Below are 12,067 nucleotides of genomic sequence, written 5' to 3' on the forward strand. Positions count from 1 at the left end.
GAATACACTACACAGACTCAAAAAAGTAATTGTAATTTTATTGAAACGATACCCTGTTAGTTTACACTGGGCAAGGGGGTAAAAATGTATAAATAACACTTATTTTTATCAAAATATCTGAGATCCGGCCTCAAAAAAGTGTATTAAAAACACATAAGTACTTGTAACATTTGATAGGGTTGTCAGAATTCAATCTTTTGGAGTCTATTGAAAGATGGTAATCAAGAGATCCAACGATAGGTCGCATGGTAAATCCGGACAACGTTTTCATCAAAAAATGTGAGATCCGGCCTCTAAAAAGTGTATAAATAACACTTAAGTGGTTATAACTTTTGATAGGGTTGTCAGATCTTCTTGGAAAGGTCTTTTGAGCAATTCCAGCTCAAATCAGGAATTTTTCTGGTACTTTTGTACCCGACCCTCTCCGATTTCAATGAAACTTTGTAGACATGTTATCCTAGGCCTATATAAGCCATTTTTGTTTATATGGAACCAATAGTACTCGAAAATAACATTTGAGAAGGGCGTAAGGTATTTAAATATTTTTGTATTTTGTAATTTAAAAATTACTGTATCTCGAAGCCGTTGCGTCGTATCAAAAAGTGGTCAAAGACAAACTTGTAGGAAATTGGACGGGCTTTCTGAAAAAAATACACTGAAACAAAAATACACGCCACTTCTATGGGATTTTTAAATTTTTATGTTTAAAAAATAAATCCACCATCCATCCAAAAATAATCTTATGGGAAATTGGACGAGCTTTCCGGTAAAAATATTTTCGAGACTGAAAGACCAAGTCTGTCATATAGAAATTGTCAAAAACCACCAAAAAACGCGTTTTTACAACATTTTTATTTTTAAAACCGCTGTATCTTCCCAAGGATTGGAGCTAGGAAAATGGTCAATATGGAGACTTTTATGTAAAATTGTCTGGAGAATTGATTCCCACTGCCGGTTTTCAAATATTTTGACGTTCAGACCACTTTTCAAAAAAACAGTTTTAGTAAATGATTTTTTTATTTTTTTAGGAGAGACATACCATCCTGCATTTTTCGTGAGTGTTTTTGTAACATTTTTGGCTATTTCCTTTAAAATTTTGAACAAAAAAAATCGTGACTTCACCTTGAAATTTATTTTTTAAACATAAAAATTTAAAAATCCCATAGAAGTGGCGTGTATTTTTGTTTCAGTGTATTTTTTTCAGAAAGCCCGTCCAATTTCCTACAAGTTTGTCTTTGACCACTTTTTGATACGACGCAACGGCTTCGAGATACAGTAATTTTTAAATTACAAAATACAAAAATAATTAAATACCTTACGCCTTTCTCAAGTGTCATTATCGAGTGCAACTAGCTCCATAAACAGAAAAATGGCTTATATAGGCCTAGGATAACATGTCTAAAAAGTTTCATTGAAATCGGAGAGGGTTGGGTACAAAAGTACCAGAAAAATTCCTGATTTGAGCTGGAATTGCTCTTTTAAATACCTTTCTAAAAATGTATGGCATTACGGGTTTTCTTTCTAAAACCACCCTTTTTACAATCTTTCCGAGTTTAGCTAAAATCTTTTTTTTTTTTAGCATAACTTTTTAAGTACTTTTCTTAACTTCATAATATTAACTAGGGTCTTGTGGGACCTCAAGACCGATCGAATGAGACGGTCCAAATCGGTTCAGCCAGTCCGGGCATAATCGTGTTCATATTATTCAGTGCACGGACTTACAGATATACACTTACACACGCACAGACAGAATTTGATTCCGAGTCGATAGGTATACGTGAAGGTGGGTCTAAGTGTTCGAATAAGGGTAATTCTCCGAAAACTCACACAGTAGTTGCCCCGACCCCTCTTCGATTTGCGTGAAACTTTGTCCTAAGGGGTAACTTTTGTCCCTGATCACGAATCCGAGGTCCGTTTTTTGATATCTCGTGACGGAGGAGCGGTACGACCCCTTTCATTTTTGAGCATGCGAAAAAAGAGGTGTTTTTTCAATAATTTGCAGCTTGAAACGGTGATGAGATAGAAATTTGGTGCCAAAGGGACTTTGACGTAAAATTGGACGCGCGATGTGATGGCGTACTCAGAATTCCGAAAAAAACGTATTTTTCATCGAAAAAACACTAAAAAAGTTATAAAAACAGAAGGGTAAAAAAATACGGGTTTTTTTACTACAGGGAATTGTTAAATATTGCGGAAACTACGGTGAACGTAATTGCGCAATGATATTCTACCGTTTGCATCAAAAGCAATCCAATTGAGTCATGTTGTTTATTTCTCAACGTGTATCTTAGTCTTAATCCACGGCAGCAGTATCACGTGCTGGGCAATTAAAAGAATTTCCCGCTACAGTAAGTAAAACAATTTTATAGACTCATTGTTGTTTAGTAATGTAAATTTCAAATGTCTAGTTTAAAAACTATAATGTGTGGTTAGAATGTCTAAAATAATTTATTTCTGCAACTGTAAAAAGACACATAAGAGACGGTTAGTATTTTGCTTCTCTTACTGTAGTGTAGGAAGAACACCACGTCATAAAAAGCGAGCCTTTCTGATCTTAATCTTACAGTGATACCTTAACACCACACGGAGATAGTTCTCACCGGATTTGATAAAACTGATCAAGGATAATGTTGCGTATATTGTTCGTTGTTTTAGTGGCGTTTTCGGGTATGGACTCTTAATTTTTAGATTTTGATTTGAGCCTTTAAAATCAAGTGTATTTTAAAACCTAGGATTAGGGTCTGCTGAATTTAAGGCATGTTCACACAATGAAGTTTGCATCGACATTATGGACTGCCCAAAGTATAGCAAATATACAAGCAGTAACAAGTTTTGGAAAAGCTGGCGAACGTTATACCAAAAGGACGCAGAAAGGGCCAGGAATCAGCTTTGTAACATGGACACAAAAGGGTCAACTACGGTGAGTTTTTTTTTAATCTGAGGATGAACAGAGTTAATGCCCAGAGCTAATTTCTTCATTCAAGCGTAGATGCGTAATCATATAATTTTTTTTTCAATGATAATTATTTTTCGGAATTATTATTTTTTGTATAAAATGAAAAGTCAAATTGAGAAAAATGTATATTTTTTGCCTTCCTCACTGAAGCAAGGCAATAATCCTACATAAAAATTGTAGTTTACCGTCAGTGGGGGTGACTATGGTTCACAAAACGATGCACCACTCGTAATTTCTTAATAACAAAAACAATTTTAATAAAATCAAAAATCTTTTAACGTAGAATTATTCTTAGATAGTTTACTAACATTTTCCCAAAATATGGAATTAGATGCCAATCTTTTTAAAATAGACCCAATCTCACCCCTTAGAGGGGGTGACATTGGGTCAAATGAACGTTAAATTAAGCTTAAATACAACGATATGGTAAAAACAAGTCATCCAATAGTGTTTCTTGTTCGAGGGAATCGTATTGACATGCTACAATGTTTGAAATAGAGATTTTCAAACATTCAGGTACTTTTCGAGCAATTCCAGCAAAAATATTAAAAAGTTGGTTTTTCGAGACGAAATTTTTGACCAAAAACGTACCTCAACTTTAGACAGCTGCCAAAATGACAGGATTTGTTGTATGAACGAGATTTTTTCAGCTAAGCCATCTTAAGATGTCCCCTACACAACCAATTCAACAGAATTTAATTTCATTGTGAAGAACCTGAGAAATTGTCAAATCCATAAAAAAACACTTTGACCCAATCTCACCTCCCAGACCCAAAGTCACCCCTACTGACGGTATACAAAAAGTTGCAAAAAGAAAAATAAATCAGCATGAATCGTAAATCTATAAATGGATAAATACGACGAGTGATGAAAAAATCAAGTTTTGCAACTAGTTCCATACAACATTTTTGCAAATCCAGAAAACACCCTTTGAGTGGAATCATAAGTCAAATGTTTATGTATTTTGTCAATTCTAGATTAAATTTTCAAAACAACCTATCCCTCATGGGTTTCCTATGCAGATAGGACCTTTTGAAAATTTAATCGAGAATTGCTCATTTTAATAAAAAAAAATGCTGAAAAGAATTACTTTTCTAAACAAGTACCAAAAAGTTCATCTTTTCAGCATCCATTGCAGTGCTGAAAAGTAGCACTTTTCAGCATTTATTAGAAAAGTGTTACTATTCGATTCTTTCATTTTTGGTACAGAAAAGTAGGCTTTTTCGTCGTTCGAAAATTACAGGAAAAATGAGTAGTTACACGACGGATGCGCAAAAATGAACTTTTCACACAATGTATACCTATCGAATCGAAAACCGAACAAACGTCTGTGTGTGTGTGGATGTGACCAATAATGTCACTCAGTTTTCTCAGCACTGGCTGAACCGATTTCGATCCAACTCCATCATCCGACCCAAAGAAAAAAAAGAAAAGACCTTTCCAACGAGTCCAAAACTTTGAAAATCTGGCAACCCTGTCTCTAGTTATGACCACTCAAGTGATATTTATGTACTTTGTGAGGCCGGATCTTAATTAGACTATTTATTTCCAAACAAGTATTAATTCAGATGAAAATTATTTCCGGATCTTTTGTGTGATCCATTTTAAATAAACAGTGAGAAAGGCACCAACCACAACGGTGGATTATGTTGGTTTTTTGAGTGTAACCACCTTTTTTCTGAGGAGTCCTAAGCAATAACTAAAACTTTGCCGAAGACACTAAATCAGTTCTTAAGATAATGTTTTATGAATATTTAAACAGCCTGACAGTTACCAAACCTGTATGGACGAACTAAATTCTTCAAAATTATGAAATAGCTCTGGAAGTAATGCGTTTTTTTCATGTAAATGTTAAAGCCACAAGATGTAAAATTTAGATTGAAAATGCGACATTACACCGGACTAGAGGTTAAATTACACATTTTCAGAGGTAAAATTACACATTTTTTTCTGACATAAACGATAAGGGGTAGGGGAGAGTGGGGAGACTCGATCCCTGGGGACACTTGATCCCAAGCCTGTATCTCGTCAGCATGTGGGTAAAACAATTAGCTTTGTTCTAGAAAGTTTTGCGAAATTAACTAAAACTCATTGTAGAAAACAAAGAAAAAAAATTAAAAATGTTTAGATTGAGTTACACACATTTTTCTAAAACGAGCTGCAAAAAACTTCAAAGAGATCTTTTTTTCTTTGTTTTGATATGTATAGAAATATGTTTTATACATGAATTGTTTGATAAACTTATCAACTCCAAAACCCTTACGCATTTGATGTTAAATTTATCGTCATACTATTTTTACAATCAATTGTTTAAAAAAGTGCGTTTAGGGAGACTTGATCCCTGCATTTTAACAGTCACTGGAATCAGTCTAAAGAATAATTAATTGGGCTGGGTTTTTTTAATACATAGTTTCCTTTAGTATAGTTTGACATAATTTACTGCAGCTTGAACTTTTTTTCAAAAGTTTTGTAAACAAAAATTTCCAGCTTTTGTAAACATGCTTAATTTTGGTGTAAAAAATAATATTTTAAGTTTTAAAATATTTTACATACTAAACTTGTTAAATTTTGAACACAAATGTACAGGTTTTATGTGAAATTGCTGTAACTCATAGAAAATTAAAAGTTTGGATGAATAAAAAACATTTTGCTTAAGATTTCTTCAAAATGTTGAAAGGGGGATCAAGTTACCCCTAACATTTTTAAAATGCCGGTTTAAAATATTTTTTTTAAAACGCTTGGCATGATTCGAAGAGTTTATCTGATGAAATACCCTTGTAAGCCAAACATAGATGATTTTTTTTTTTTTTTTTTTTAATTTAATTTATATTTATTCAGTTTTTCTTTTCCATGTACATTCATTCAGTTAAAATATTATTGAGTGTCCAATCACAATCGATGACTTTTCACCTCAATTTTAAATACTAGCAACTTTCATTTATTCATGAAATATTGTAGCTTTCGCTATTCAGTGATTTCAAATGTAGGAGGTCCTACATGTACAAAAGGGAAAAGGGATACCTTAAAACTAACTTATAAACTATATAAAGAGCGGATCAATGCAGCTGAAGACTGCAATGATTTTTGTCGAAATGCATCAATTATCTTATTGGACATAACATCCAAAGTGTCAACTTCGGCTAATTGATGAAGTTCACTAGTGCTGAACCAGGGAGGAAGTTTCAGAATCATTTTCAGAATTTTGTTCTGAATCCTCTGAAGTTTTTTCTTCCTGGTTAAGCAACAGCTTGTCCAGATCGGCACAGCATAAAGCATGGCAGGTCTGAAAATTTGTTTATAAATTAACAGTTTATTCTTGAGACAAAGTCTAGAATTCCTGTTTATAAGTGGATACAAACATTTAATATATTTGTTACATTTAACCTGGATACTTTCAATGTGATCCTTGTAAGTAAGGTTTTTGTCAAAAGCAAGTCCAAGATATTTCACTTGATCCTCCCACTTTAAATTTACCTCATTCATCTTTATAATGTGATGACTTTTGGTTTAAGAAAATCAGCCCTTGGTTTGTGAGGGAAAATAATAAGTTGAGTTTTGCAGCATTTGGAGTAATTTTCCATTCTTTCAAATAAGAATTGAAAATATCCAAGCTTTTTGTAATCTTCTTGTGATGACACGAAGGCTTCTACCTTTGGCGGAGATGCTTGTATCATCAGCAAAAGTGATTTCTGACATCCTGGGGCAAATCAGGCAAGTCAGAAGTAAAAATATTGTATAAAATTGGACCCAAAATGCTTCCTTGAGGGACGCCAGCACGTACAGGTAGTTGATCAGATTTGCTGTTCTGATAACATACCTGCAGAGTACGATCCGTCAAATAATTTTGAATAATTTTCACGATATAAATCGGAAAATTAAACCTTTTCAATTTCGCAATCAAACCTTTATGCCAAACACTGTCAAATGCTTTTTCTATGTCTAGAAGAGCAGCGCCAGTAGAATAGCCCTCAGATTTGTTGCTTCGAATCAAATTTGAAACTCTCAACAACTGATGAGTAGTTGAATGCCCAAGGCGAAATCCAAACTGCTCATCAGCGAAAATTGAATTTTCATTAATGTGTCATCATTCTATTAAGAATTATTCTTTCGAATAATTTACTAATAGATGAAAGCAAACTAATGGGCCGATAGCTTGAAGCTTCAGCAGGATTTTTGTCCGGTTTCAAAATCGGAACTACTTTGGCATTTTTCCAACTACTGGGAAAATATGCCAAATCAAAACATTTGTTGAAAATTTTGACCAAGCTACTTAAAGTTGCTTCAGGTAATTTTTAATTAAAATGTAAAAATGCCATCCTCACCAGGGGCTTTCATATTTTTAAATTTTTGATAATAGATTTTATTTCATTCAGATCCGTATTAAAAACTTCATCTGATGAAAATTCTTGTTCAACAATATTCTGAAATTCTATTGAAATTTGATCTTCAATAGGACTCAAAACATTTAAGTTGAAATTATGAGCACTCTCAAACTGCTGAGCAAGTTTTTGAGCTTTCTCCCCATTAGTTAATAGAATATTATCACCATCTTTTAAAGAAGGGATTGGTTTTGAGGTTTCTTAAGAACCTTTGAAAGTTTCCAAAAGGTTTGGAATAAGGTTTAATTTGTTCGACATCTCTTGCGAACTTTTCATTTCGCAGGAGAGTGAATCTGTGGTCAATAACCTTTTGCAAATCTTTTGAATTCGCTTCAGTGCAGGATCACGAGAACGTTGATACTGTCTTCGGCGAACATTTTCAGACGAATCAGAAGCTGAAGATCGTCATCAATAATGGGAGAATCAAATTTGACTTGGACTTTAGGAATAGCAATATTCCTAGCATCCAAAATCGCATTAGTTAAAGATTCCAAGGCTGAATCAATATCAGCTTTGGTTTCTAAAACAAAATCATGATTTAAATTATTCTCAATATGATGCTGATACCTGTCCCAATTAGCTTTGTGGTAATTAAACACAGAACTATTGGGTCTGGTAACTGCTTCATGAGAAAGTGAAAAAGTTACTGGAAGATGATCAGAATCAAAATCAGCATGAGTCACTAAAGGACCACAATACTGACTTTGATTTGTCAAAACCAAATCAATTGTTGATGGATTTCTAACAGAAGAAAAGCAAGTTGGCCCATTCGGGTATAAAACCGAATAAAGACCAGAAGTGCAATCTCTGAATAGAATTTTACCATTGGAATTTACTTTTGAATTATTCCAAGATTGGTGTTTGGCATTAAAATCACCGATGATCAAAAATCGAGATCTATGCCGAGTAAGTTTATTCAAATCCCCTTTGAAATAATTTTTATTTTCCCAGTGCATTGGAAAGGCAAATATGCAGCTGCAATCATAATTTTCCCAAAGAAGTTTCAAGTTCAATGCCCAAACTTTCAATAACTTTTAACTTAAAGTCACGTAACGTGCTATAAGTCATACTACGGTGGATAACTATTGCAACTCCACCGCCATTTCGATTCATTCTGTTATTGGTTATAACTTTATAATCTGGATCACTTTTCAAATAAGTGCCAGTTTTTAAAAATGTTTCGGTTATAACAGCAACATGCACGTTATGAACTCGTAAAAAGTTGAAAAATTCATTTTCTTTCGCTTTCAAAGAGCGAGCATTAAAATTCATAATATTGATGGAATAACTTAGATGCATGATTAAACTTCAGGGTAAGAACAACATCATTCGCAAATTTTAATCCAATCTGGATTGCTTCCATCATGGATGTAGCATTACTCATTGTTTGAATCAAACCAAACAGGGAGTTTTGCAAAAAAGTCATTTTTTCAAACGTAACATCGCCGAGATCAGAAGATCCCAAAGCGTTGCCAGCAGAAAAATTTTCAAATGAAATTTGAGGTACCTGCCCAATTTCAGGAAGATTGGTAGAGGATTTAAAATTCGTGGATGAACCCGAACCCGAAACGACGTTGGCATAAGAAATACCATTAGTGTTACCTAACTTTTCCATGGTAGGGGTATTGTTCGAGTGAGACAGCACGAACGTTTGATTTAAAGATGCAGGTACAACCTGACTTTGAGAAAATTTCGGTTTGGTTTTCGGCTGATGCTTAGCACGAGAATCCAAAACCTTTTTTCTGATGGGGCAATCCCAGAAATTTGATTTGTGATTTCCACCACAATTTGCACATTTAAATTGGGTGACTTCTTTCACGGGACAATTGTCCTTGTCGTGAGAAGAATCCCCGCAAACCATGCATTTTGGAATCATGGCGCAATGATCAGTACCGTGACCGAATGCCTGGCAACGCCGGCACTGGGTCAGATTCTGGCCATTACCGCCATGTTTCTTAAAATGCTCCCACTTTACCCGTACATGGAACAAAAACTGAACCTTGTCCAAAAGTTTCAAATTGTTGATTTCATTTCTGTTGAAATGAATCAGATAAAATTGTGAAGTCAAACCAAAGCGAGAAATATTCCCGTTTGATTTTTTCTTCATTGGTATTACTTGGGATGGGGCAAAGCCAAGCAACACCTTAAGTTCGTTTTTGATCTCATCCACCGACAAGTCGTTGGAGAGACCTTTCAGGACCGCCTTGAATGGACGAGCATTCTTGGTCTCATACGTGTAGAAATTGTGTTTGTGGTTTTTCAAATAACCAACAAAAGTTTGGTGATCTTGTAAAGATTCCGTCAACAAGCGACATTCTCCTCTTCGACCAAGCTGGAACGAAACCTTCAAATTGCAAGTTTCCCTGCAATTCTTCAGATGCGTTCGAAAGCTGGCTAAATCGGAGACGGAAGTCACTACAATTGGCGGAGCCTTTACTCGTTTCTCGACGGCAGAAGGCTCAGTACGAGGAGAAGGATCCTTGTCAACAGTTTCGGATAAAACACCGAAACTATTTGCCAATGGAATTGGAGGATTGACCTCACTTTCAGAATCAGAATCAGACCTCGGATGAGGTTGTTTTCTTTTTCTGTTTCCGTTAGCCGATTTAGCGTTCAAACGCTTCACCGACGTAACGACCAAATCTTCAGAAGATTTGCGTTTACCTTTGTTTTGACGCATTTTGCAAGCAAAGTTCTCTTAAAAAGATGGCTTCGTTTGTAAAATACAACAAAATTTCAGGTGGGGTTAGTCTTGAAAAGACTGTTTAGAATTTTGGAAAGTAACTCAGGTAGTCTTTAAAAAGACTGTGAATTTTGTTTGAAATAACTCTGAGCTTAGGTAGTAAAAAATACCGCAGCTCTAGTGTCCGTTCACCACGAAGGTTCGCAAGACACACATACATAGATGAATGTTTAAGCTTTCAATTCATGCAAAAAGTTTATAGTTTTGAGAGAAATTGACAGAGTTATATGCGATACAAAAAAGGGGATCAAGTCTCCCCACTCTCCCCTACATCCATCCATCCAGATGTAATATTACCTCGAATATTACCATGATTTTTTTTCTGTGTAGAAGGTGGATCACGCTAATGTTCTATAATCATCAGGTTTTAAGCGTTTGCTGTTCGACTCAGCTGAATCCGGAGTCTTGCGGTACAACGGACCGCCACAAAATTTCCTACGGCAAGACGGCTCGCGGATCGGAACTTCCCTGGATGGTGGCACTACAGACCGAGCACGGAAACTACGTCTGCGGAGGCACCCTGATAACGGACCGTTACGTCCTCACGGCGGCCCACTGCCTTACGAGTCAGCTGGACAAAGTGTAAGCACTACCAGATGGGGAGGGGACACGCGGTCAATTTCAATTTAGTTGATTTTATTTCAGTGTCGCGGTGCTCATTGGTCGAACGACACTCACTTCTCCGGAAGATTGCTCTGACGAGGACTGCGACGACGACGGTGGATACGCTCCGGTTCAGGTGATTCCGGTGCAGCACATCCGACATTCGCTGTACAGTGATCGCAAAAAATTGAACGACATTGCCCTGCTGAGATTGGCCAGTCCTGCCAAACTGGGCAAGAGTAAGTACCGATGAGGCTGAGAGGCATCATAGCTTTAATAATAACTGTAATCTTCCAGATGTCAAGCCAATCTGTCTACCCAACGGAACCCCGGAACAGGACATTCCGCCCGAGGGGCTGGGTCTCCTGATCGTTTCCGGTTGGGGACTAACCGAGCGAGGCAACTCGTTCGACATGCTTCGATATGCAACGCTTCCTCACGTTCCCCTGCAGGAGTGTACCCAACTGCAAGAAAATCTTAAGCTAGACCCAAAAACCCAACTCTGCGCTGGCGGAGTCAACCGGGTGGACAACTGCCTCGGAGATTCCGGCGGTCCCCTCCAGGCGATCAGCGCCGGCGACAAGCTGCAGTTCATCCAGTACGGCGTTGTGGCGTTCGGAGTGACCACTTGCGGCGAGCAGAACTTACCCGGAGTGTACACCAACGTGGGAGCTTACTTGGGCTGGATTTTCAAAACGGTCGAAGGAATTACAAGCTAAAACCAAAAAATGATATCAACAGACTTTCTGAAATTCCAAGCACATTTTTTGCCACCCGCGGTTTGCGAGAAGTTTGTACAATTTGACTGTGGCTAATCTATGCAATATAAAGCAGCGCTTTCTCGCGTTTAGAAGTTAGTGAAATAGTGCAAAGAAGTCGGAAGGTAAGGTAGTTAGAGGAAGAAATCGAAATATTATACATCTATTTGTATTATAGCACAAATTAATTCCGTCCATTTAATGCCAGTGTATTAAGTCTGAATGAGTGATAAATATATACGGTTTTTTAACTACGTTCTTAAAAATAGTATAGCATTCTTAGAATAAAACATGAATCAATTGTCATTTGGTAAATCACTTTACATTCATATTTTTTTTCTATAGTGATGACACACCTTTACTAAGCCTTATTAAAAAAATTGACTAATGTACGATGTTTTAACTCGTTACCAAAACGATAATAAACAACAATAGGCTGAATCGTAACAATTTTTTTAGAGGTGGTGGGATTGAATTTCATTATGCATGGTTATTTTAAAGTTTTCAGCATAAATGATGGCCTGATTTAGAGCCAACGATACCTTAAGTGAGTTCATGAAATCTTTTTGTTTGATGTTCTCGTATAAATGTGGAAAAAGGTTATTTGTTCTCCAAAATCCTCTGAAAA

At 36.1% G+C, this 12,067-nt stretch overlaps 1 protein-coding gene across 1 annotated transcript; it reads left to right on the top strand.

Annotated features, from left to right (window-relative positions):
- Window positions 1-2,584: 2,584 nt before the first annotated feature.
- On the top strand, window positions 2,585-11,661 carry LOC6041579 (serine protease grass). Its single transcript, XM_001850737.2, has 5 exons — window positions 2,585-2,667; window positions 2,733-2,920; window positions 10,443-10,660; window positions 10,724-10,920; window positions 10,979-11,661. The coding sequence occupies exons 1-5, from the start codon at window positions 2,628-2,630 to the stop codon at window positions 11,398-11,400; spliced, it is 1,065 nt and encodes a 354-aa protein (XP_001850789.2). The 5' UTR covers window positions 2,585-2,627; the 3' UTR covers window positions 11,401-11,661.
- Window positions 11,662-12,067: the final 406 nt, after the last annotated feature.

The sequence above is a fragment of the Culex quinquefasciatus genome, chromosome 2 (assembly GCF_015732765.1).
Source record: "Culex quinquefasciatus strain JHB chromosome 2, VPISU_Cqui_1.0_pri_paternal, whole genome shotgun sequence".
In the NCBI taxonomy this organism is placed as follows: Eukaryota; Metazoa; Arthropoda; class Insecta; order Diptera; family Culicidae; genus Culex; species Culex quinquefasciatus.